This window comes from Triticum aestivum, chromosome 6A (genome assembly GCF_018294505.1).
Source record: "Triticum aestivum cultivar Chinese Spring chromosome 6A, IWGSC CS RefSeq v2.1, whole genome shotgun sequence".
Lineage (NCBI taxonomy): Eukaryota > Viridiplantae > Streptophyta > Magnoliopsida > Poales > Poaceae > Triticum > Triticum aestivum.
The window spans coordinates 459,163,643-459,189,383 of record NC_057809.1 but is presented as its reverse complement, the minus strand read 5'-3'; the positions used below and the strand labels follow the sequence as shown (position 1 = coordinate 459,189,383).

The following is a 25,741-nucleotide window of genomic DNA, read 5'->3' as shown; positions in this document are numbered from 1 at the left end:
CTTTCTTTTTTTGCGGGTGAGCAACTATAGCTACCAATATTAATTGTTTTAGCTGGCGAGCTGATGTGACCATTAGAAATCGTGTCAACATAGTCATATGATGGATTGGAGCTAGCTGCAACGGATTACATCAATATGTGATGTTTTATGCAACAAAGGCAAAATACTCCCTCGGCTCCGAATTATAAGATCTTGCAAGTTTCTTTTCTAAACCAGATGCATATAGATGTGTTTTAGTGTGTTTCACTCATTTCAATCCTTATGTAGTCCACATTAAAATATCCCAAACGTCTTATAATTCGAAACAAAGGTGATACTAAATTATGTGCAAAATCGGCATCAGTGATTTGTGGTTTGTGCAATTTCCTCCGCTAGAAGAGAAGACGAGGTCGTTTTGCCCGGGGCGTACCAATGGTTGCTGTTGCTGGTAGCCTGGTAGCATCACAAGAATCTTTAAAAAAAAATCGAAGCTCCACCCATCGAGGTGCGACCAACATTTGGTGGTTAGTTGAGTCCACCTGGCTGGCTCCACACGGCAACATGTTTTTGCTCTATCCTTAGAAACAGAAAGTCAGCGACCACCTGGAGTTGTTAAGTATACTGAGCACTGACCGAGTAGTAACCAAAATTATGTACTCATACAGCTCTCACACGGCTCTCTCATCGTCGGAGCCCAAGGAGGCGGCAATGGAGCGGGACGACGGCGACCACGAGACGTTTTGGAGCGCCCACTGCAGTCTCAGCTCATCGACGGGTGACGAGCGGGACGAGCAGCAGAGCTCCCCTGGCGCAGAGGGCGCGGTGTTCGTCGCGTTATCAGACGATGTCAACGAAGGGATGAGCACCTTGCTGTGGGCGATGAAGAACCTGGCCAAGGATGGATCTAGGGTTGTGATAGCTCATGTCCGTAGCCCCACACGATCGACCCACAAAAGTAAGCCGGCACTTCCCTGCATATTATCAGCAGGTGAATTTTGGGTTATCTTTTCTGATGTGTTTCAGTGGGGGGTAAAAGCTCATCATGGCAGCATGAGACCAGAAGAGGTCAGCAATCATAGAAACTTACAGCGGGACAAAACAGGGAAGAACATGGATGAATATGCCCTGACAGCGAAACGCGCGACAAAAGATCTAGAGGTTCAACTCAATTTCGGTCACCGGTCAATACCTTTCTACCTCCACTCGAATTCAGTTCAAGACTAACGTGGGACACACTCTACTATGCCAGATTGACTGTGATGAAGTGGTGATTGAGATGGACGATGTTGCGGAAGGACTCGCACAACTCATTGCTATTCATGGCATCACCAGGATTGTAATGGGAGCAGCTGCCGACCAACACTACTCAAAGTACACATCACACCTGCCCAGCCCAATGCTTTTCCCCCAAAAGGGGTCTGCTGTTTTTCTCATGCCAATTTATGTTTCTAGAACAGGCAGCACCAGCACGGTGGACTAACTGTATTTTCAGTACATGCGGTCCTTTTTCGACACGGTATTTCAACATAGATACCAAATTTACAAACAAAATCACCTTACCACAACAACTTTATTTATTTATTTGACACACGAGTAAAATTAAGTGATGAAGCGGCGGCCTGCAAGTAATGGAAAAGGGTATATATGAGTTAAATTATGATACCACTTCAAGGAACTTAACGTTAACGGATAACTCTGTATGTCCATTCTTTCAGATATCTTTTGTTCAGATTCATATATACTGCAATCCAATTCACTGTAATTTGCAAATTGTGCAACTCAGTGTAATTTGCAAATTGTATATATTACACTACTCTGTGTTTTAAATATAGAGACTGCATTTTCAAACTTTTTTTCCTAACAAGTAGTGAAATAAGGCTAAGGCAGGCTTCAATTAACAAACTTATGCACAATCTAATAATGTTCTCAACCTATAGGGAAATGAAAACACCGAAGTCCAAGACAGCGCTCAAGCTGATGGACACAGCAGCTCCATCATGCAAGATATGGTTTATCTGTGATGGGCATCTGATATGTACCAGGTAAAAGTAGAGCAAGGTCCATCCCGTGTCAGCAGTTTTACTACGTTATCCAGATTTTTGTATTTATACTTCTACATATTGATAGTATCTTCAAGTTTAGCCTAGGGACCAATTTATTGTGTTCTCACAGAACTCGTGCAAATGACTGAAAATCCACTAACCATACCTGTGCAGTTACAAGGAAAATCTTCTTGCAATATCCCCGTCACCTGTACAACGCACAACACCATCTTCAGTGTGCAGAATTTCGAGCCAGATGAGATCAATGGCACTGAAGAATGAAGAAGCAAGCTCAAAAGGATATAATTCAGCTTCATCGTTTGAATCACAAATGAGTGACTGGGATTTTTTGTTTGGAGGTGACTATCCTAAACATATTTATACTTTGTAGTGACTACTCTATGCCATTCTTGCAAATTGCAAAAACAGTTGTTCTGGATTATTATTTTTTAAATCTCGGTAGATGGTTTATCCTTACAACATCATATTATTGTATTACAAGAAAAAGGACCAAAATTTTGGTTTGTGGTTTCCATAGTTGGCCTTTTTTTTTACGCTGCATAGTTGGCCATTTAAAGAATCCAAAGGGTTCATGAATAAACTCGGAGATCTATGTTTAATCAATAGAACTGGCAATAATACAAAGTACTCCCTCCGTTCCTTTTTAGTTCGCATATAAGATTTGACTGAAGTCAAGCCTCATAAAATTTAACCAATTTTATAGAAAAAAGTATCAACATTCACAATCTGAAATCAATATCAATAGACGTGTCATGACTTAAAGTTTCATATTGTATAACTTTAGCATGGCAGATGTTGATATTTTTTTATATAAATACGGTCAAACTTTGTGAAGTTTGACTTCAGAGAATTCTAATATGCAGAGTAAAAAGGACCGGAGGGAGTACAACATAATTTGTATATTTTTCATAAACTACATTCTTTACGTATGTTAAAATTGTTGAAGCTCAGAAGAGTCTACACCATAGAAATTAACCAACAAGATATGGGACGCCGTGGAGGTAGCAGATCACAACAACCATTTTTAGTTCTATGTGTGGAGAAAATGTTTCCTCATGTGAACAGAGTAAAAATTGTAGAGCTTCATGCACTAGCCAATGCAACCAAAAGTCCGAACTTATGGAAAGGGCTAGACAATTCACATATACACTTCAACGCCCCCTCTCACGTGTGACGCGGGAAGACAACACAAATAGACTTAGAGGTATGGCTCAAGAGGCCTATACATGGACACAAAGGGGGGCAGCAGCAATTTTTGGATAAATTGCGGAAGTCAGGATTTGAACTCAAGACCTTAGGCTCTGATACCATGTTAGGCTTCATGCATTAGCCAACGCAACCAAAAGTCCAAACTTATGGAAAGGGCTAGACACACATATACACTTCAATGAAAATGATTTTGGTCATACTGTTTACCTTTTCTCCTTTAAAGGTAGTCAAGCTATTTATTTTTGTTATAATGAACTCCAGATTGGGAAAAGACCACTTATATCTCATCGAGGACAGATGATGCAGTCAGTATATCTGGAGCCACAACTTTACCTGTGATTATTGGTGATGCACACAAACTAAGACAAGTGAAACACTCTCCAACTTATGAATCTGATGGCATCCACTTGGTGCCTGAATGTCATATGGTATGGTCATCTGTGCTAAACCATTAATTTACTAAAGTAATTCATGTTATAATTCCTTGCTCATGGTATCATACAGGAAGAAGCATTAATTGTAGATGAAGAAACACATTTCGGACATCAGGAGGTGTACACTGTAGCTGAGCTGTGGAAGGGACATGACGAATCTAACAAATGTGACAAAGCCGCAGATCTGCTTTCAGCTCTTCAAAGAGTAAGCTTTGTTTCGTAGGTCCATGCTGCATATCCATAAGTAATGAAAGTAGCATCCCTTTTATAGACCAACCAAATTAGTTTCTCTTTTAGCCAAAAATAGTATGACAAGAATGTTCTTGCAGGCTAAAGTTTCAGAAGATACGTATCTTCATGAGGTGAACCAGCGGAAACAGATTGAGGAGATACTTACGATACAGAGGCTGGAGATTGACGAAATGAAAAGAAGACGCTATGCGTTACATGATGAACTACAGGATTCAAAGAAGCAGAAGCTCATGCTGGAACAGCATATCATTCAGATCGAGACTGCTAGAAAGGATAATGTAAAGGAGATTACTGACTTCTTTACAGAAAAATCGTGCGAGGAAACTAAGAAATGCCTAAAACTCGAAATGGATCTGCTTTCAGCACTCCAAAAAGTAAGAGTTTGCTCCAGGAATCTTTAGTACTCCCTCCGTTCAGAAATAAGTGATGCTGTTTTAGTTCAAAACTAAAACAACGTCACTCATTTCCAAAAGGAAGTAATAGTATAGTTCAACTTAGAAGTGCGTGAATAAAATTTAAACTATTATTGCAGGCCAGGGAGATGGAGAATCTGTACCAAAACGAGAAGGGGCAGCGGTTAGACATGGATGTGAAGATTACGAGACAGAGGGTGGAGATTGAAGAAACAAAGAAGCATCGTGATGAACTATATTATGAGCTAAAAGATTTAAAGGAACACATACTCAGGCTAAAAATAATTGTAAGTATGGAAGTATGTCTCTCAGCTGTCTGTTATGAGATCGTATAGAAAATCTGACTTAATCCTTTATTAAGGATGTGCAGGATGCGCCTGAAGAAACTAACAGAAGAAGAAGGGCTGAAAGAGATCTGCTCTCAGCTCTTGAAATGGTAAGATATTGCTTCATTGCTCCCAGTTACAAACTGCAGCTTCATAACTAAATGTGGATTGCTCTTATAGGTTAAAGAACTAGAGCATGGTATTTTGCGTGAGATGAGAAAGCGGAAAGCAGTGGAGGAGGCGCATGCAATTCGGGAGGAGGAAATTCAGGCAATGATACGACAGCTGGCAGATATAAATGCCAAATATATATCTGATATGAAGTCAGCCATAAAATTTCATGAACAAGAGCTTGAAAAGAGCAAACACTTTATCCAAGAAATTCAAGCAAAGTATGACAAGTCACTACATGAGAGAGATACTGCAGTAACAGAGGCTAAAGAATTGCGGCAAAAGAATAAGCATGGAGCCTTGGTGTTCTCACTATCTGAGCTGCAGCAAGCAACCAAATGCTTTGATATATCACTCAAGATTGGCGAAGGTGGATCTGGAAGAGTCTATAAGGGTTTCCTCCGAAACACGACTGTAGCTATAAAGTTGCTTCATTGTCAACGCCTTCAAGGACAACAAGAATTCCATCAAGAGGTAATTGAGATGACTTCTCCTGAATCATATTTTTGCTTTTATTCAAAAGAGTAGTAACATCATCATGGCATCGTCACTGCAGGTTGCTTTTCTCAGTACAGTGAGGCATCCTAACATCATGATGTTTATAGGAGCATGCCAAGAAGCTTCTGGTTCTGGCCTGGTGTACGAGTTCCTCCCAAATAGGAGCCTTGAGGAACATCTCTCTTGTAAGGAAAAGAAAAACACACCACCATTGACATGGCAAGTGCGCACCAGGATTATTGGGGAGATATGGTCGGCTTTGACGTTTATCCACTCCCACAAGCCTCTCCCCATTGTTCACGGTGATCTAAAGCCGGACAATATTCTTCTTGACGCTAATTTTGTGAGCAAGTTGAGAATCTGCCAGGTTTCGAAAAATCCAAGGGCCACAAAGAACACTAAGAACAAATGGGGCTCAAAGATTCTGGGAGAAGCTGGGTAGGGGTCGGATTCTGGGAGAATCCCCAGATTCTGGCAAAAGAACTGGGCCTAAGGATCCCAAGTTCTTAACCACTGGGGAACTCACCCCACAGTGCGATGTGTACTCCTTTGGCATTATCATCCTACGCCTGCTGACAGGAAGGTCATCGCAAAAGATCGTTGTGACTGTAGAAAAAGCGATGGAGAAGGGGCACCTGCATTCCATTATCGACGATTCCGCAGGGAGCTGGCCATACCAACAGGCCGACCAGCTTGCGCGTGTTGGACTGAGATGCACCAACTTGAGTGGGAAGCGCCAACCAGATCTTATAGAGGGGGTGTGGGGAGAGCTCGAGCCACTGATGAAGGCCGCCTCCTGGAACGCTGGGCGGCCATCCTTTGCAGCTTCGTCAGATGACACACACACACCATCCAGCTTTGTCTGTGCAATCTCTCAGGTTAGTAAGGATTCACAAACTGCATCGTAATTTAATGTCTTAGTAGTAGAGACTAGAGAAGCATCTGAACTTACCAACTTTTGGTTGATGCACGGTGAACAGGAGGTGATGCGTGACCCCCAGATTGCAGCAGATGGGTTCACATACGAAGCTGAAGCTATCAGAAGGTGGCTCGACAGTGGACACGACACGTCGCCGATGACGAACCTGAAGCTCAAACACTGCGATCTCACCCCAAACAGAGCGCTCCATTCGGCAATTCTCGAGTGGCAACAGCAGCAGAAGAAGCACGGGACATGACTACATGAGGATCTGTCAGACTGTCACCAACTGCATCCGATTCATGAAGGAGTACATTCATCTCGGCCTCGGATGTAAGCTGTTAACAGATAGTTTAGACCTAGGTATATACGCAAGCAAAACCGATCCATTCATTCCCCTCCCGCGGTGGCGGCGGCTAGGGTGAAGCTTCCTTCCCTCGAGGCTCTGCCGATGAGCCCGTGGACTCAAATGTGAGATTCAGAGAAAAAACTATTTGCATGTGTGGAAAGATAAAAACCAAACAGATCCCTAGTTATGCCTTTGGACTAGCTCACTATTGTTGAGAAAACCATCACACTTGCATGATTCACTTCCTTGGCTGAGAAAACTATCAAGAAACCAAAAAAGTTAACCAGCAATATTGACCCCAATTCAAAGTATGCAAACACTCTTACTAACATGGGAGAATTTTGTCCTGAGAACCTATAGGAGAAAAAACCAACGATGTGGCTGACAAAACCGGAGATAAAATATATCAATACATCTCAGGGTTGTATTATGAACGGCTTTGAAACTTGGAGGGTGAAATTTGAACCAAAGTAAAGTTGAGGGTTGTAAAGTAAACCCTAAGACAAGTTCAGGGGGTAATGCAGACTTCTCTCCCCAGACTTAGATGAAAACTAAGGAAAAACAAACATGCCCTGAAGAAACAAACATGCCCTGAAGAAATAGCATCGGCAACCCTCAAAAGAAAAAAAGCATCGGCATCCTGACCATTTCAACCTTGTGCAGCTCCGACATGCAGGCGAACTCAAAAACATGCACGAGCACCAGGCACCGCAATGCCAATCTGAGTATCAGGCAACGAGGTCGTACTCGTCGCGTGCGGGCGGCACAACGTCCAGCCGCATCATGCTCCTGTACTGCACCGGTACTGGCGCGCCCGCACGCACGCAGAGCTCTACCACGGCCGGGGCCTTGCCATAGTACCTCTTGAGCTCGTTCGCGAGAGGCACACTGTCGCCAGCTGGGTCGCGGACGTGCCAGACATGGTTCAGGGGGACGATGTCGTCTACTGTGGCTTCCTGCCACGCGTGCTGGCCATCCCGCTGCTGGTGCTTGCTAGCCTTGCACATCCTCACCTTGTGGCCCTTGGGCCCGACCTGCACATCTGGGCAGTACCCGCAGGTGACCACACTGTACTTCCTCATCAGCCTCGCTGCGCCTGACCGCATATCCAGCCAGGACTGCAGCGTCCTGGAGCTCATCTCTCTCACAGTGATCTCTTCTTCTGTCCGGTTACCGACATAGGCTGTACAAGCAGAACTCGTTTGAGGCGGCGGGGATGGATAAGACCAAGCTTCAGGTGATGTTTCTGCTTCTGAGGAGCCGTCTTCATCGTCCAGCTCAAAGTCTGCAATCCTGCCGTCGATTGAGTAAACTGGCCTCGTCCTCCTCTTGGTTGGGTAACGCTCGACGTCGACACCGGCCTGGATGCATAGCTCCAGGATGGCCGGGAGCCTCGGGACGACGTACTTCTCCTTGTGCACCACCCTGGGCTTCCCAACGCGATCAAACAGGTGGTAGCAGTATGGGAAGCCGAGGACGTCCCGTACCGTCCCTGGCCGCCACACGTGCAAGGAGTTCCTCGACGCGCTGTTGGGGCCCTCACACGTCCTGATCTCATGCCCGACGTCACCGATGTGCACCTCCGAGCAGAACCTGATCAGACACTTGACACCGTTACTCCTACCACCATGCTGAATCCACCAGACCATGGCTGCGCAAAGCGAATTACATTGTCATTGGGGTGTGCATGTTTTCCTTTTACCTGCATCGCTTCACCGGGATGGCAGCATCGCCTTTGACAAGGCTGGCGAGGCCGCTGAGGAGCCTCTCCCTTGCTCTGTGCACCCGATGCGCAACCTCGACGAGGTGCGGCACGAGAAGGCCATTGGCGGGTGGGTGCTCCAGCACGCGGCACGGGGCCTCCTGCCGGGCCTGTCTCTCCTCCTTGGCCCTCCGGATGAGGACCTTCATCGGCGTCACGTACGGCTTCCTCTCCCACTTCCTCCCGGGCCGAGGCACGTCGGCGTACGGGATCTCTTCTTCCTGTGGCTCCCTGCCCCCGTGCAGCCATCGCGTCCACGCTCTGAGAGGACGCACAGACCTCACCAGCGGTTCAGCTCCCCCACGCACGACGCGCCGAGCCAAAAGCCCAGCCGGTGGCATTTCATCGAACACGTTGCCCTCAGCGCAGATGCGCCGCCGGTTAGAAGCCGAGACAAAATGCGATTTGACGAGCAGCGAACTGGCGCGCGTGCTCGAGTTTCGCCGGCGGGGCTCCTGCGGCGGCGACAGGCGGACGTGCGTGTTGTGTTGGGGTCCGGCGAGCGGCGTGGTGGCGCCGGCCCGTAGTCCGGAGGGCAGCAATCAGAAGTGCGAGGGGTATTTTGGTCAGTGCAACCACTTGGTTGGCTCCTTCCCCCGCCTCCGTCGTGGTCATATCCCGTAGTCGTACCCCAGAGTCCAGAAAAATACGGTCTCCTCATGCTTCCGGACGCTGCTCCCGGGGACGACCCCGCGGCCGGATCAGCGGAGGCGGCGGAGAAGGTGAGGGTGAAGGTGCTGTTCTTCGCCCGCGCGCGGGATCTGACGGGCGTCGCGGAGGCCTCCGTGGAGGTGCCCTCCGGGAGCACCGCGGGGGAGTGCCTCGGCCGGGTGCTGGCCTCGTTCCCCAAGCTGGACGAGATCCGCCGCTCCATGGTGCTCGCGCTCAACGAGGAGTACGCGCCCGAGTCCGCCCCCGTCGCCGACGGGGACGAGCTCGCCATCATCCCGCCAATCAGCGGCGGCTGACTGAAAATGAAGAAAAAGAAAGAAAGAAAGGTCGTCTTCTTTCTTCAATACTTGTCTTTGCTTCCTGATCAATGTGCACGCTGAATAATACTAGTAATAAAGTTGCGATGTTCGCTGACATTTGTGTTCTCGAATCATCAATCATGTTGATGAATAACACTCCAGCGACTGAGAAGATACAGAAAGCATGCTCGTGTAGTTGTTGTATATGACAGTATATCGCCTGCTGGTATTAGATGCTGGCTGACTGACCATGGTTGCTCCCCAAAAATGGTTTCAACGTTCACAACACAGTTGATCAATAGCCAGTGAAACTACAACAGAAAACCTTTTTTCTCGAGTACGCACGAGAGTGCGTACTATATATTATACTCCCTCCGTTCCTAAATATTTGTCTTTCTAGACATTTCAAATGACTACTACATACGGATGTATGTAGACATATTTTAAAGTGTAGATTCATTCATTTTGCTCCGTATGTAGTCATTTGTTGAAATGCCTAGAAAGACAAGTACTCCGTATTTAGGAACGGAGGGAGTAGAAGAGAAAAGGGGGTAAAGAGCCCCTCCACTTTGGGTTTACATACACATATATACACCCAACTCCACTTAATCTATTACATATTGCTAACTCCTCGCGTCATTGCCCATCGCTAGAGCCGCAAAGAAGCTTTCCACGTCGGCTTTGATGATGCCTGACGTCCTCCACGCTCTGCCCTCCTCCTCTATACGGCGTAGTACTTCTCCTACCGATGGTGTTGCACCATCGAAACACAATCGAGTTGCGGTGCTTCCACAGTTTCCACATGACAAGGAGGACGAGGGTGCGGATGTCTTTTCCTTCACCTTTGTTTCCACCCTTGGCTGGGCACCACTCGGTCAGCCTTGTGTCCCCGTTTGGTATCCACTCTTGCTTGTTCATCGCCATGCATATCCGTGTCCATATCTCTCTCGAAAAAACGCATTGGGCGAGTATGTGGTCTATGGTCTCCTCCGCTTGGTCGCAAAACGGGCAAGCGTCTTGGTGGTCCAGCCCACGCCGTGCTAATCGGTCTGAGGTAGCTGAATCCTTTAAAAGGGATTTGTCTGAATGAAGAGACTAACAGAAGAAGAAGCCCTAAAAGAGATCTGCTCTCAGATGTTTCTTCATTGCTCCCGGTCGCAAACTGCAACTTCATAACCAAATGTGAATTGCTCTTATAGATCATTAAAGACCTAGAACATCGGGTGCATGCCTTTTATCTAAAAAAAGACCTAGAACATTGGTTTCTGCATGAGATGAGAATGCGGGAAGCGACAGCAATGGAGGAGACACTTGCAATTCAGAAGGATGTAACTCAGGATGAATTCTCTGACAGCAATGGAGGAGACACTTGCAATGCGGGATCTGACGGGCATCGCGGAGGCCTCCGTGGAGGTGCCCTCCGGGAGCACCGCTGGGGAGTGCCTCGGCCGGGTGCTGGCCTCGTTCCCCAAGCTGGACGAGATCCGCCGCTCCATGGTGCTCGCGCTCAACGAGGAGTATGCGCCCGAGTCCGCCCCCGCCGCCGACGGGGACGAGCTCGCCATCATCCCGCCAATCAGCGGCGGCTGGCCCAGACTGAAAATGAAGAAAAAGAAAGAGAGAAAGAAAGAAAGGTCTTCCTCTTTCTTCAATACTTCTTGTCTTTGCTTCCTGATCAATGTGCACGTTGAATCATAGTAATAAAGTTGCGATGTTCTCTAGCATTTGTGTTCTCGAATCACCAATCATGTTGATGAATAGTACTCCAGCGATTGAGAAGATACACAGAGCATGCATGATTGACGATTTTCTTCTCAGATTGAGTATGATTCTCAATCTGAGAAGATACACAAAGCATGCTCGTGTAGTTGCTGTATGCGACAGTATATCGGCTGCTGGTATTAGATGCGACTGACTGACCGATTGTTGCTCCCAAAAATGGTTTCAGTGTTCACAATATAGTCGATCAATAGCCAGTGGAACTACAACAGAAAACCTAACTGAATCCTTTAAAAAGGATATGTCTGAAGAAACTAACAGAAGAAGAAACCCTGAAACAGATCTGCTCTCGGATGTTTCTTCATTGCTCCCGGTTACAAACTGCAACTTCATAACCAAATGTGAATTGCTCTTATATAGATTATAAAGACCTTGAGCATCGGGCATATGCCTTTTATATCTAAAAGAAGACCTAGAACATTGGTTTCTGCATTAGATGAGAAGGCGGGAAGTGGCAGCAACAGGAGGAGACACTTGCAATTCAGAAGGATGTAACTCGGGATGTATTCTCCATTTCATGAACAATACTTTTGCTATGCTCCATTCAAACAGAAACAGCCGTGCCTGCAAACAAGAGTAGCCGCTTTCAGAATTTTTAGGAGGAAGACACTAGGATTCCTGGTTTTCAGGTAGGCGCGTGCACTGGCATTTGGAACACCGCACTGGCCGTCTAATCCCACCAGGCAATAAATGATCAGGTTGGTTTGAACCTTGTATGATGAGCTCGTCGACCACATGCGATTTGGTTATGTCATTTTCATTCGAAAGGATTGCACACATTTGATTAATGACATTAGTCCAAACGATGCAGTTGAGCCAGTCATACATTCGTAAACCTCAAGTAATATTATGTTTGCAGCATTTGATCCTGGAGATTCAATCCACTCTACGTTACCACCTGGCATCCGCAACTGCAGGACGCCGCAATCAATCACGTCATTGCCATGCCTAGGTGTAAAGAGGATTCCATCCCTAGCTGTGCCATGGCAATGGCAATGGCAATGGCAATGGCATGGGGCCTCCGAATTGCCGGATCCTCTGCACAATTTCTGCGAGAGCTTCTTGTTTCAGAGCGACAACTTCTTCCCTTACAAGAGGACGAACGATGACAAGCGCAGTGCAGCTCATCGCTTTGCTGCCGTTGCAACTTTACTCTCTCTCCCTCCGGATTCGTGTTGCAGTAGTACAAGTTGCATTGCAGCGCGACACCTAGCTGGGGCCGGGCCCTTGGATCATGGTGGCTTTTGACTCTCTCAACCTCAAAGTGAGCGGCAGGCCGGTCGTTCTTTTCGGGTGAATTGCACTGCCCGTTTCGATGCGATGCGATGCGATGCGACGCAATGCTCGCCGGGAAAGCTTACCGGATGAAGAAGCAAAGTGGCTATTGGGTTCAAAATGTTACATCACCCCACCGTGCAAGTGCAACTAAAGCCTTGTCACAGGTCTGGCAGGGGATACGCTGATACTAGCGATCTAGTAAATGATCTTATAATTTTTTACAGAGGAAGTAGGTAATACTAGTCGTGCGAGGCCATGCTGAATCATCGACGACAGAAACGTTAAACTCCGCGCCGTGAGAGCCACAGCAGGTATTGCTGTGCTTATTACCGTGTTGATCGAGGAAACAGTGTCATCACTCATCAGGGCCACAAAAGGAGTGAGAATCCGGTAACGGGGAAAAGAGGGGGCCAGCGCTAACCACAAGGGGGGCCACCTATGCACGTACGAAACGGACGAACGAACGAATGTAAATACATGAGGGCATCTCCAACGGCTCCTCAGGAGGAGCAAAAAATCGCCTCCTGGGAACGCACCGGCGTTAAACCGCACACTCGAGGCGTGATGTTCCTCAATCGTGCCCCCCCACGGGTTTTTAAAATGTTCAAATTCGGCGCAAACACAACGCAAACACGGACGAGTTCGTTCAATTTAAACATATTTTACAAAAAAAGAAAAAAAAAACTACCGCGTGCTATCCCCGCCGTCTCCCTCGCCGCCCGCCCACGCGGTTCTACAAGCCGAGGAGGCTGTAGAACCGCGTGTAGTCACCGCCGCCGCCGTCGTCGTCGTCGTCGTCGTCGCCCCCGCCTACGCCTACGCCGTCCCTGCTGCATCCCTCCTCCGGTTGGCGCGGCGGGTTGGACGGTCCGAGGGCGTCGTCATCGTCGCTATCGAGGACGATGACACCGTCCCCGTCCTCGCGCCCGCGTTTGCGGGCGGCGATCTCCTCCAGGGCCCGGCGCTGCCGGACCATCTCCTCGCGCACGTAGTCGTCGCGCGACCACCGCATGGCGTCCTCGTCGGAGAAGCCGCGCCGGGCTATCTCCTCGTACTCCGGGGGGAGGCTGGACTCCACCTTGGGCTCGACGAGGGCGCCGGAGCTGCGGGTACGCGCGCTGACAGGCGTGTCCTGGGGCTCCGGCTTGACGGGACGGAGGTGGAGGCAGGGAGAGCCACTGGAGCTGCGGGTACGCGCGCTGACAGGCGTGTCCTGGGGCTCCGGCTTGACGGGACGGAGGTGGAGGCAGGGAGAGCCGCTGGAGCTGCGGGTACGCGCGCTGACAGGCGTGTCCTGGGGCTCCGGCTTGACGCGGCGGAGGCGGAGGCAGGGAAAGCCGCTGGAGCTGCGGGTACGCGCGCTGACAGGCGTGTCCTGGGGCTCCGGCTTGACGGGACGGAAGCGGAGGCAGGGAGAGCCGCCGGACGAGGAGGAGGACGCCCCGGTCTCCATGCGCCTCGGCGTCCAGGAGCTTCCCCGGCGGCGTGAGAAGGACGGGGGAGCGGGATACTCGAGGCGCGGCGTGTTGCCGCCCTCGATGTACTCGAGGACGGCCTCCAACGTGCGGCCGGGCACGCCCCACCATCGGCGCCGGTCATCGGAGTTGAGCCTGCCGGAGGGCACGACGCCGTTGGTGGCCTCGAGCTGCTCGGCGTGACGGCGGTGGAAGTAGGGCTCCCAGAGCGGGCTGTCGGGGAGGTACCGTGGCCCCTCCCTCGCCGCCCGCGGCAGGGACGCGCGGATGCGTGCGATCTCCGCACGCCGCGTCGCCCCGGTGGGTGGTGGTGGCACCGGCACGCCGCCGGCGCTGATCCTCCAAGCCCCGGGCACCCGCATGTCCGGCGGGACCGGGTACTCGGCCTCGAAAAGGAGGCGAGCCTCGTCCTCATGCAGATGACGGCGCCCGAATCCGTTCGCCGCCGCGCCGTCGTCTGGGAAACGCTCGGCCATGCTTTCTCAACTGGTGACGGCAAGAGGAGGAAAGGGGAAGAAATGAGCGCGTCGTCGGTGGATGATCGGGGCGAACCTCTCCGGCGCGTTTGCAGTCGGCTTTTATAGGCGGAGGCGCCGCGTGGTAGGCTTGGCCGGCGCGTTACGCGTGGCGTGATTGCGTGGCGACCGAGGGACGCGCCGTCTAGCCTTCACTGCGCCGCCCGTGAGGCATCAATAGAGGCTGATCGGCGCGGCAGCTTTGGCATTGATTCGCCGCGGGAAACGAGGCGATGATGACGACGAAGGGGCGAGAAGAGGGTAGAGTCGCTGACGCGGTGGGCCTGCGGCTCTTTGCGCCAAAAACGATTCGCCCGGCGCCCCCGAGCGACCCCCAGCGCGCCAGGTTCGGGTTGGGTCCGCCGGCGCCAATTTCAGCCCGAGCCGACGAAAACTGGGCTCTTGGGGCGCGACTGGACCGATTTTTTAGCGCCGGCGGACGAAAAGACGCTTGGGAGGCCTTCTTAGGGTCGCGGCTGAAGATGCCCTGAGGCACCTACTCCTGTGGTAAGTCCCATCGCTGTCTTTGTTTTTGTGCTAGTGCTCCTTGTCCTCTCCACTCCCCTGCTGGAGGATTGATCGATGGCTTTGGTGGGCCCCGGACAGAACAAAAGCCAAAGCAAAGAATCCTTGGAAGCGAGGAAAAAGCCCAGCTAATAAAGATTAAGTGGAGCAAAAGAATGCACTAAGCAAGGGAGAATCTAAGAAATTTACCAAGAAGCAACAGAAAATGGACGTCACACTCGGCTCACACAGTACTACTCCTACAACCGAAGCACAGCTCTTCATCAGATTACCATGGCGGAGCATTTCTTTGTACTCCTTTCGTAATATATTCTTCGATTCTATGCTTTCTGCTGTATTATTTGTAAATATGTTATGCTCTGATCATATATTGATGAAACAATGATGCTTAGTGCAGACAAACGGAGCGGAGAAAGAAGCGCTGGAATTGGATAAGCTCGGAGACAAACAATAAAGCGGAAAAGGCACCCGACGCAACCAACTACTACCACTGCACTGCACTCCATTGGACTGCCCCACTCGACACCCCCGTGCTCCTCCCTCGTCACCCTCCCCGACCCTTTCCAGAACCACCTTCCTCACAGTGCCGCCCTCACTCACTCTGTCACTCACCCCCGCTCCTGCCTTTATAGCTCGCTTGCACTCCACCACCTCACGGTCACAGCTCACAACACACCCACCGCCGCCGCTGCCTCAACGTCCCCTTCCCGGAGCAGCAGCCAGCCAGAGAGCAAGCGAGAGAGAGAGAGGGCAATGGAGGGGAAGGAGGAGGACGTGCGGCTGGGCGCCAACAGGTACTCGGAGCGGCAGCCCATCGGGACGGCGGCGCAGGGCGGCGGCGACGACAAGGACTACAAGGAGCCGCCCCCGGCTCCCCTATTCGAGCCCGGGGAGCTCAAGTCCTGGTCCTTCTACCGCGCGGGCATCGCCGAGTTCATCGCCACCTTCCTCTTCCTCTACGTCACCGTGCTCACCGTCATGGGCGTCTCCAAGTCCCCCTCCAAGTGCGCCACCGTCGGCATCCAGGGCATCGCCTGGTCCTTCGGCGGCATGATCTTCGCGCTCGTCTACTGCACCGCCGGCATCTCAGGTCTCCCTCCACAGCCTTCTCTCTCTCTCTCTCTCTCCCCTCTTCTTGGCTTGCTACTTACGTACTCCTGGCTGTTTGTTGCTTCACAGGAGCTGAAGCAGCTGTCAGTTAGTACTGTGCCTTTTTGTTGTTATTGTACGCAACGCATCTAGATTCTAGAGTGTTTTGTCTTCTAAAAAGTGAAATGGGTTGCGTGTCCAACCTACAATAATCCTTCCTCTCCCTTCACTTTATTAAACAGTTGTAAAAACATTTTTCTTTAATTATGGAGTTCCATTTTACTTAAAAGAAATTTATGGAGTTCCATCATGACTGCGTTATATCATCAAGATGAACATACATATGATCTTTCTTTCAAAAATTCATAAATTTAAAATTAAAGTAATAAGGTAAGATAGAGAATTTAGGGTCCCTACGCGGCCATGTGCACAAAATCTGTGTCTTTGTTTTGTAGTAGCAGCCATAGTTTTAGACATTTCATCGGCAAACTGTACTGCTGCAGTATGTAAACCCAGTTTTATTTTGCAAAGGCACAATTCACAACTAAAGGATGCTACCAGAGCTCATCTTTTGATGCAGCGCTTCTGTAATGTCCAAATCTAGATATTCAAACCTCAAAAGGTCAAAGGTGCACATGAAAAGCACCATTTTTGTTACTCGATCTGATTCGGTTTCGCTTGGAGACGAGTGACCAATATGCAGTAATATTTCATAAAATTCGTTTGCTGAAACTCTGCTACGGCCAACACATTATTTAGTAGTCATTAAACCACTTTTATTGTCAAATTGTACAATGTCTCTCAGTAAATGTTGTGGTCCAGTTCTCACTACTTACTGCTCCTGAATCTAGATTCTGCCTGGTTAATCTCAAAATATCAAATTGTCAGAGAACAAATATGATGTAACAATAAAAGCACTACCAGAGTCGAGGACACTGCTAATCTCTATTGTGATACAATGACAGGAGGACACATCAACCCAGCGGTGACTTTTGGGCTGTTCTTAGCCAGGAAGCTGTCCCTGACCAGGGCCATCTTCTACATAATTATGCAATGCCTAGGGGCCATCTGTGGAGCTGGAGTGGTGAAGGGCTTCCAGCAGGGTCTGTACACGGGCAACGGTGGCGGCGCCAATGTAGTCGCCAGTGGCTACACCAAGGGCGATGGCCTTGGCGCTGAGATCATTGGCACCTTCGTCTTGGTCTACACCGTTTTCTCTGCTACTGATGCCAAGAGGAATGCCAGAGACTCCCATGTTCCTGTAAGTACTCTACACTTCTACTCCACCAGTTCTGTTTTATATGTGATGCTACATGCTAGCAATGCCTTAGTTATTAGCTGGGTAGTTTGTACTGAATAGCAATGAACTGATGTGCTGATGTGATTACAATGAACTGACGCGCTTGTAACTTACATTCTCTGGTTCATCTTGCTTGCTCCAGTGAATTGTGTGTCTAGTCATCTCATTATGATTTTTCTAAGTGTTTTGGTACATATCGTAACATTTTTCCATCCGTTGCTTGTGAAAACAGATCCTGGCCCCTCTGCCGATTGGGTTCGCGGTGTTCCTGGTCCACCTGGCCACCATCCCCATCACTGGCACCGGCATCAACCCAGCGAGGAGCCTTGGCGCTGCCATCATCTACAACAGGGACCATGCCTGGAATGACCATGTGAGTGAAACCCCACTCTCACCTACTTGCCCTTTTCAGCAAATAGTTCCACTAACAATGAAACTGCCTCCAGACGAACATATCAAATGCAATCGGCACTTCCATGCCATGGTGGGGCATATTAGTTGATAGTTAGTGCACAATGTTCTGGGTAGTCTGAGCTCATCAGGTGTTGCATGTAACCAACCACAATTAATCATAGAATTAACAACCTCAATGATGCTAACATAGTGGCACGTTATCGTTTAATAAGTAAGCTATGGGATATGGTGTAGCAACTCAATCTGTTTTCTCATGCCTCACCTATCAATACCAGAGGCTATATATACCTGAAAAACTTCATTCCTAAGCTAGTTTGATTTTGCAGTGGATCTTCTGGGTGGGCCCCTTCGTGGGCGCTGCCCTGGCGGCCGTGTACCACCAGGTGATCATCAGAGCAATTCCCTTCAACAAGAGCAGGTCCTAAGCCGCCTCGCCTCCGCTACCAAAAGCTGATCCGAAATAACGAGCTTCTTTGTGATGTCTTGTTTCAAGCGCCTAGTATCGCATCCGCCGTCGATTCTCCTGAAGATGTTCTCTCCTGACTGAATCCAGACTTGTGTGTGTTAAGACTCCGGTGTGACAGTTGTGTGTGTTCTCATTGTGGAAGATTTAATAAGTTATAATTTGTTGCTGTAGTTTCCCTATAGCTGCTCCCGTGTTTGTGTCTGGAATGTTGACAACGATGCTAATATAAGATTGTCCTAGCTGATAGTTAACCTAAACTAAAGCAAGGAAAACAGAAATTACCGAGATCCTAAGCCACCGAAACTAGATGAAAACAGTAAGAAAAAACAAAAAGGAGAGAAGGTTTTGCTCTGAATCGAGTGATGCTATGGCCTATGGCCAATGAGAGAAATGAACCCCCACTGGCCAACTCTTCGGAAACAGATGATTGAGATCAGCACGCCCGAGGTTTGCGGGTTGGAGAAGTTTTCTCCGTTTCATTTGAATCCGCGAGGGCTGCAACGAACGGTAGTGGTGGTTGTTGGAGCTGTTGCTTTGGTGGATGGTGGGGACAAGTATGAAGATGGAGATGAGGATGGTTGATTGACGGTGTAAAGGCCGGCCGGCCGATAGTGCGCGCTCGACCTCTACGCCACGGCACATGGCTTGTCCCTGTCCGTTCAACGTCTGAATTCCAAAGGCGCCAAAACACCCTTTCGGAAGCCAAGGTCTAGCGCGTAGGCGGCTAGAGCATCCCCACTGAGGTGAAACTGGGAAGAGAATGCCATGCCTCAGAATTGTGCCAGTCTGGGCCAAAATTGTTGGTTGCCTCTCGGAGCATTCCACTTCATGTCAAATGAGGTTCAAACTGCTGAAGTTGCTTGTGCCTGAGCATGGTTCCTCCAGGCTCCAGTGTGAGGCGGGGCATCTTTCTCCTTGTATTTCTGATGTACTCCCTCTGTGTTAGTTAGGAAGAATGAGATTGCACGAATCGATAATTATTGATTGTGAGCATGGTGCACATATATAGGTACAGGGTGGATCGGCCTCTACTTGTCTCCCAAGATGTACAAATATACGAGAGGGGGGGGGGGGGGGGAGATACAACGGTATAAATACACACCCAAGTCCTATACATATGCAGTGTACAACGTACGCTCAACACCCCCCGCAGTCGAAGCGTCGCCGGAGACATAGAGACTGAACCGAAACTCCTCGAAGACTGGGGTCGGTAGTCCCTTAGTCATAACATCGGCAAACTGCTGAGTGGTAGGAACATGCAGAACACGAACCTTCCCGAGAGCTACCTGCTCGCAAACGAAGTGAATGTCGAGCTCAATATGCTTCGTACGACGATGGTGGACGGGGTTGGCGGAGAGGTAGACGACGGAGACGTTGTTACAGTAGACAATCGTGGCCTTGGGGACCACACAAAGCAACTCCTGAAGAAGCTGACGGAGCGAAGAGCACTCAGCAACGGCGTTAGCCACTGCCCGATACTCCGCCTCGGCACTCGAGCGAGAGACCGTGGGCTGCCGCTTGGACGACCACGATATCAGCGACAGCCCGAGGTAGACACAATATCCTGACGTAGAGCGACGCGTGTCCGGGCAGCCAGCCCAATCAGCGTCGGAGTAGGCGACCATGTCGATGGAGGAGGAAGCCGTCAGGGTGAGTCCCATGGTCATAGTGTCGCATATATACCAAAGAATACGCTTCACCAGAGTCCAATGAGAGTCACGTGGGGAGTGCATGTGAAGGTACACCTGCTGGACTGCATACTACAAGTCAGGCCGAGTGAGGGTGAGATACTGCAGAGCGCCGACGATGGAGCGGTAGAACGCCGCATCCGGCGCAGGGGAACCCTCCAAAGTAGAAACCTTCGCCTTGGTGTCAACAGGCGTGGACGCGGTTTTGCAATTAAGCATACCTGCGCGCTCGAGAAGCTCATGAGCGTACTTCTGCTGATGCAGAAAGAACCCATCGGCACGGCGAACGATCTCAATGCCAAGGAAGTAGTGCAGTGCTCCAAGATCCTTGAGGGCAAACTCATCGCGAAGACGAGCCGTGAGCTGCTGAAGAAGCCCAGGCGAGGATGCCGTCAGGATAATGTCGTCCACATAGAGCAGCAGGTATGCAGTGGCAGTGCCCTGATGATAGACGAACAGAGACGCGTCGGAGCGGATTGTGTGAAACCCAAGCTGCTGTAGGGACACGGCCATACGCTGGTACCACGCCCTGGGGGCCTGCTTCAGTCCATAAAGGGACCAAGAGAGCAGGCAGACGTGGTCGGGATGCTCGGCGTCGACGAAGCCAGTCGGCTGCTCGCAGAAGACCCGTTCCGTGAGGTGGCCGTGCAGAAACGCGTTGGAGACATCCAACTGATGCACTGGCCAGCCACGGGAAACCGCCAGCTAAAGCACCGTAAGAATCGTGCCTGGTTTAACGATCGGGGCGAAGGTGTCGGTGAAGTCCGCGCCGGCGCGCTGGCGGAAACCGCGCACCACCCAACGAGCCTTGTAGCGCTCGAGAGAACCGTCAGGGTTGGTCTTGTGACGAAACACCCATTTTCCACTGATGACGTTGGCGTGAGGGGTTGCGACACAAGATGCTACGTGCGGTTGCACTGCAACGCATCAAACTTCTCGCGCATCGCGGCAAGACAATGTGGATCACGAAGGGCGGCGCGTGCAGACGAGGGGATGGGCGACGGTGGAGAGGATGATGTCGACACCGCGCACACGTACTCATCGGCACCGTAACGCGTGCTAGGGCGGTAGATGCCGACACGGGACCGCGTCACCATGCCAGCGGAAGGCGGGTCGGCTGTGGTAGGAGCGATGGACGGAGGTGATGAAGAGTCCGCCTCTCCCGGCGTCGCAGCGGGACCAGGGCCGGCCGAAGCAGCGGGGCCAACTGGGGTGGTGGAGCCGGCCGGGGCGGCGCCAGCCGTGCCACTCGGCCGAGTGGGAGCCGAAGGGCCACTCAGGGCCATGCATGGCCGTGTCGGGGCCGAGGCCGCGGCGGAGGGACCCACAGCGGGGGTTGCAACAGAGGGACCAGCCGCGGGAGGGCACGCTGAGGCCGCACCGGGAGGAGCCAGCGGGAGCCGCGCCGGGGCCAGGAGGGGCCGCGCCGGGGGCTACACCGGGTCCGCATCCGAGACACCATCATGGGGCGCCGAGTCCTCTGCAAAAGGCGGTACCTGGTAAAAGGGAAAAACCCGCTCATCAAAGTACACGTGTCGGGAGGTATACACACGGTAGGACACGGGGTCGTAGCACCAGTAACCTTTGGTGCTAGGGGGGTAGCCTAGGAATATGTAAGCTACAGAGCGAGGAGCGAGTTTGTGTGGTGTAGTGGATGCGGTGCTAGGATAACACAAACAACTGAAGATGCGGAGACCATCGTAGGATGGAGGGGAACTGAAGAGAAGTTGGTGTGGGGTGTAGTTCCAGCGAGGACGACAAGGCCTAATGTTAACTAGGAGAGTGGCGGTGATACGTCCATTTTGCATCATGCTTTTATATCGATATTTATTTCATTATGGGCTGTTATTACACATTATGTCACAGTACTTATGCCTATTCTCTCTTATTTTACAAGGTTTACATAAAGAGGGAGAACGCCGGAGCTGAGATTCTGGGCTGGAAAAGGAGCAAATATTAGAGACCTATTCTGCACAGCTCCAAAAGTCCTGAAACTTCACGGAAGACGTTTTCATAATATATATAAAATACTCAGCGGAAAAAATTCACCAGGGGGGCCACACCCTGCCCACGAGGGTGGGGGGCGCGCCCTACCCCCCTGGGCGCGCCCCCTACCTCGTGGGCCCCCTGGTGGCCCTCCGGTGGCCATCTTCTGCTATATGAAGTCTTTCGATGGGAAAAAATCATAAGCCTTGTTCTTGGACGAAACTCCGCCGCCACGAGGCGGAACCTTGGCGGAACTAATTTAGGGCTCTGGCGGAGCTGTTCTGCCGGGGAAACTTGTCTTCCGGAGGGGGAATTCATCGCCATCGTCATCACCAACGCTCCTCTCATCAGGAGAGGGCAATCTCCATCAACATCTTCATCAGCACCATCTCCTCTCAAAACCCTAGTTCATCTCTTGTATCCAATTCCTGTCTCCAAGTACGGGATTGGTGCTAGTAGGTTGCTAGTAGTGTTAATTACTCCTTGTAGTTGATGCTAGTTGGTTTAATTGGTGGAAGATCATATGTTCAGATCCCATATGCATATTAATACCCCTCTGATTATGAACATGTTTATGATTTGTGAGTAGTTACTTTTTTTCCTGAGGACATGGGAGAAGTCTTGCTATTAGTAGTCATGTGAATTTGGTATTCGTTCGATATTTTGATGAGATGTATGTTGTCTCTCCTCTAGTGGTGTTATGTGAACGTCGACTACATGACACTTCACCATTGTTTGGGCCTAGAGGAAGGCATTGGGAAGTAATAAGTAGATGATGGGTTGCTAGAGTGACAGAAGCTTAAACCCTAGTTTATGCGTTGCTTCGTAAGGGGCTGATTTGGGTCCATATGTTTCATGCTATGGTTAGGTTTACCTTAATACTGTTGTTGTAGTTGCGGATGCTTGCAATAAAGGTTAATCATAAGTGGGATGCTTTTCCAAGTAAGGGCAGTACCCAAGCACCGGCCCACCCACATACCAAATTATCAAAGTACTGAACGCGAATCATATGAGCATGATGAAAACTAGCTTGACGATATTCCCATGTGTCCTCGGGAGCGCTTTTCTCTATATAAGAGTTTGTCCAGGCTTGTCCTTTGCTACAAAAAGGATTGGGCCACCTTGCTGCACTTTATTTACTTTTGTTACTTGTTGCTCGTTACAAATTATTCTATCACAAAACTATCTGTTACCACTTATTTCAGTACTTGCAGAGAATACCTTGCTGGAAACCGCTTATCATTTCCTTCTGCTCCTCATTGGGTTCGACACTCTTACTTATCGAAAGGACTACGATAGATCCCCTATACTTGTGGGTCATCAAGACTCTTTTCTGGCGCCGTTGCCGGGGAGTGAAGCGCCTTTGGTAGGTGGAATTTGGTAAGGAAAATTTATATAGTGTGCTGAAATTTACTGTCACTTGTTACTATGGAAAGTAATCGTGTGAGGGGCTTGTTTGGGGTATCTTCACCCCGACCAGTAGAGCAAAGAGTTGCTCCTCAACCTACTCAACCTACTAAAAATGTAGATGAAAATGAAAATGTCTGCTTTGAAATTCCTTCGGGTATGATAGAAAAACTGCTAGCTAATCCCTTTTTAGGAGATGGAACAAAACATCCTGATGAGTGTTGGAAATATGCCCTAGAGGCAATAGTAAGAGGATTATTATTATATTTCCTTGTTCATGATAATTATCTTTTATTCATGCTATAATTGTGTTATCCGGAAATCGTAATACATGTGTGAATACATAGACACCAACATGTCCCTAGTAAGCCTCTAGTTGACTAGCTCGTTGATCAATAGATAGTCATGGTTTCCTGACTATGGACATTGGATGTCATTGATAACGAGATCACATCATTAGGAGAATGATGTGATGGACAAGACCCAATCCTAAACATAGCACAAGATCGTATAGTTCGTTTGCTAGAGTTTTTCCAATGTCAAGTATCTTTTCCTCAGACCATGAGATCGTGTAACTCCCGGATACCGTAGGAGTGCTTTGGTTATACCAAACGTCACAACGTAACTGGATGACTATAAAGGTATACTACGGGTATCTCCAAAAGTGTCTGTTGGGTTGACGCGGATCAAGACTGGGATTTGTCACTCCGTATGACGGAGAGGTATCTCTGGGCCCACTCGGTAATGCATCATCATAATGAGCTCAAAGTGACCAAGTGTCTGGTAACGGGATCATGCATTACGGTACGAGTAAAGTGACTTGCCAGTAACGAGATTGAACGAGGTATTGGGAAACCGACGATCGAATCTCGGGCAAGTAACGTACCGATTGACAAAGGGAATTGTATACGGGGTTGCTTGAATCATCGACATCGTGGTTCATCCGATGAGATCATCGAGGAGCATGTGGGAGCCAACATGGGTATCCAGATCCCGCTGTTGGTTATTGACCGGAGAGCCATCTCGGTCATGTCTACATGTCTCCCGAACCCGCAGGGTCTACACAATTAAGGTTTGGTGACGCTAGGGTTGTAGAGATATGAATATGCAGTAACCCGAAAGTTGTTCGGAGTCCCGGATGAGATCCCGGACGTCACGAGGAGTTCCGGAATGGTCCGGAGGTGAAGAATTATATATAGGAACTGCAGTTTCAGCCATCGGGAGAGTTTCGGGGGTCACTGGTATTGTACTGGGACCACCGGATGGGTCCCGGGGGTCCACCGGGTGGGACCACCCATCCCGGAGGGCCCCATGGGCTGAAGTGGGGAGGGGAACCAGCCCATAGTGGGCTGGTGCGCCCCCCTTGGCCCACCCCCTGCGCCTAGGGTTGGAAACCCTAGGGTGGGGGGGCCCACTTGCCTTGGGAGCCACTCCACCCTTGGCCGCCGCCCCCCTAGGAGATCCCATCTCCTAGGGCCGGCGCCCCCCCTTGGGGAGCCTATATAAAGGGGGGAGTGAAAGCACAAGTGCTCCCTAGGTCGTTTTGATAATTGATGACAACATATCTCTTGTTGGACTAACATTTCGATCTAGCATGTTTCAGATAAGTTCAACAATGGAGTGGCATGGACTAAAGGTTGAACTCCTTCAAGATGCTAAGGACAAGGAATTGGCTAAAGCTTCAAGATCGAGACTCCTCATTTTACATTTTAGTGATCCAAGATCACATTGAGTCTTTAGGAAAAGCCAATACTATCAAGGAGGGATGAGGTGTTGCTTAATGAGCCTCTTGCTTCATGTGCTTAGTGATATGCTCCAAAAACCCTCAACTACTTTCCCATATCCACATTTGACCTAAACCCTAAGCCAAACTCGGTCCTACCGATTCCTCCTATCCGGCGCCACTGAGTTTCACTTGTCATAAGCCACTGCCAAACCCTAATCAGTTCGGTCTCACCGATGAGATCTCGGTCTCACCGAGATGGGCTTGCAAACTCTCTGTTACCCATTGCAATATTCTCGGTCCCACTGAGATATGCAATCGGTTCCACCGAGTTTGCTTGGCCAAATCTCAGTTTCACTTATTACCCAAATCGGTCCCACCGAGTTTGAGTAATCGGTCAAACCGAGTTTTGGATTTACCCTAACCCTAGCACATCGGTCCCACCGAGTTGATCCAGTCAGTCCCACCGAAATCTCTAACGGTCACTAGGTTTACCTTTTCGGTCCGACCGAGTTTGTGATTCGGTCCCACCGGGATTGGAAAACTGTGTAACGGTTGGATTTTGTGTGGAGGTTATATATACCCCTCCACCCCCTCTTCATTCGAAGAGAGAGTCATCAGAACACATACACCATTCCAACTCATATGTTCTGAGAGAGAACCACCTACTCATGTGTTGAGACCAAGAAATTCCATTCCTACCATATGAATCTTGATCTCTAGCCTCTCCAAGTTGCTTTCCACTCAAAT

General features: G+C 49.7%; 4 protein-coding genes and 1 pseudogene across 4 annotated transcripts; 4 read left to right on the top strand and 1 right to left on the bottom strand.

Moving 5' to 3' along the window:
• Nucleotides 1-486: 486 nt before the first annotated feature.
• On the top strand, nucleotides 487-6,916 carry LOC123127919 (U-box domain-containing protein 33-like; annotated as a pseudogene).
• A 99-nt stretch (nucleotides 6,917-7,015) lies between these two features.
• Nucleotides 7,016-8,966, bottom strand: LOC123127915 (APO protein 3, mitochondrial). The gene is made up of 2 exons (XM_044547773.1): nucleotides 8,316-8,966; nucleotides 7,016-8,206 (listed from the first exon to the last, which is right to left on the bottom strand). The coding sequence occupies exons 1-2, from the start codon at nucleotides 8,714-8,716 to the stop codon at nucleotides 7,342-7,344; spliced, it is 1,266 nt and encodes a 421-aa protein (XP_044403708.1). The 5' UTR covers nucleotides 8,717-8,966; the 3' UTR covers nucleotides 7,016-7,341.
• On the top strand, nucleotides 8,913-9,461 carry LOC123127918 (molybdopterin synthase sulfur carrier subunit). Its single transcript, XM_044547777.1, has one exon. It carries the CDS (start codon nucleotides 9,035-9,037, stop codon nucleotides 9,341-9,343), a length of 309 nt encoding a protein of 102 aa, XP_044403712.1. The 5' UTR covers nucleotides 8,913-9,034; the 3' UTR covers nucleotides 9,344-9,461.
• A 253-nt stretch (nucleotides 9,462-9,714) lies between these two features.
• On the top strand, nucleotides 9,715-11,108 carry LOC123127917 (molybdopterin synthase sulfur carrier subunit). Its single transcript, XM_044547775.1, has one exon. The coding sequence runs from the start codon at nucleotides 10,685-10,687 to the stop codon at nucleotides 11,042-11,044; it is 360 nt and encodes a 119-aa protein (XP_044403710.1). The 5' UTR covers nucleotides 9,715-10,684; the 3' UTR covers nucleotides 11,045-11,108.
• A 4,332-nt stretch (nucleotides 11,109-15,440) lies between these two features.
• LOC123127916 (aquaporin PIP1-1) lies at nucleotides 15,441-18,368 on the top strand. The gene is made up of 4 exons (XM_044547774.1): nucleotides 15,441-16,008; nucleotides 16,973-17,268; nucleotides 17,540-17,680; nucleotides 18,048-18,368. The coding sequence occupies exons 1-4, from the start codon at nucleotides 15,672-15,674 to the stop codon at nucleotides 18,144-18,146; spliced, it is 873 nt and encodes a 290-aa protein (XP_044403709.1). The 5' UTR covers nucleotides 15,441-15,671; the 3' UTR covers nucleotides 18,147-18,368.
• Nucleotides 18,369-25,741: the final 7,373 nt, after the last annotated feature.

Bases quoted from the DNA above. Each gene is read 5' to 3' on its own strand.
- LOC123127915 (XM_044547773.1), bottom strand. From the start codon at position 8,716: ATGCCACCGGCTGGGCTTTTGGCTCGGCGCGTCGTGCGTGGGGGAGCT. The intron at 8,207-8,315 runs GTAAAAGGAAAA...GTGTCTGATCAG, and splicing joins ATCCCGGTGAAGCGATGCAG to GTTCTGCTCGGAGGTGCACA.
- LOC123127918 (XM_044547777.1), top strand. From the start codon at position 9,035: ATGCTTCCGGACGCTGCTCCCGGGGACGACCCCGCGGCCGGATCAGCG.
- LOC123127917 (XM_044547775.1), top strand. From the start codon at position 10,685: ATGAATTCTCTGACAGCAATGGAGGAGACACTTGCAATGCGGGATCTG.
- LOC123127916 (XM_044547774.1), top strand. From the start codon at position 15,672: ATGGAGGGGAAGGAGGAGGACGTGCGGCTGGGCGCCAACAGGTACTCG. The intron at 16,009-16,972 runs GTCTCCCTCCAC...ATACAATGACAG, and splicing joins CTGCACCGCCGGCATCTCAG to GAGGACACATCAACCCAGCG. The intron at 17,269-17,539 runs GTAAGTACTCTA...TTGTGAAAACAG, and splicing joins CCAGAGACTCCCATGTTCCT to ATCCTGGCCCCTCTGCCGAT.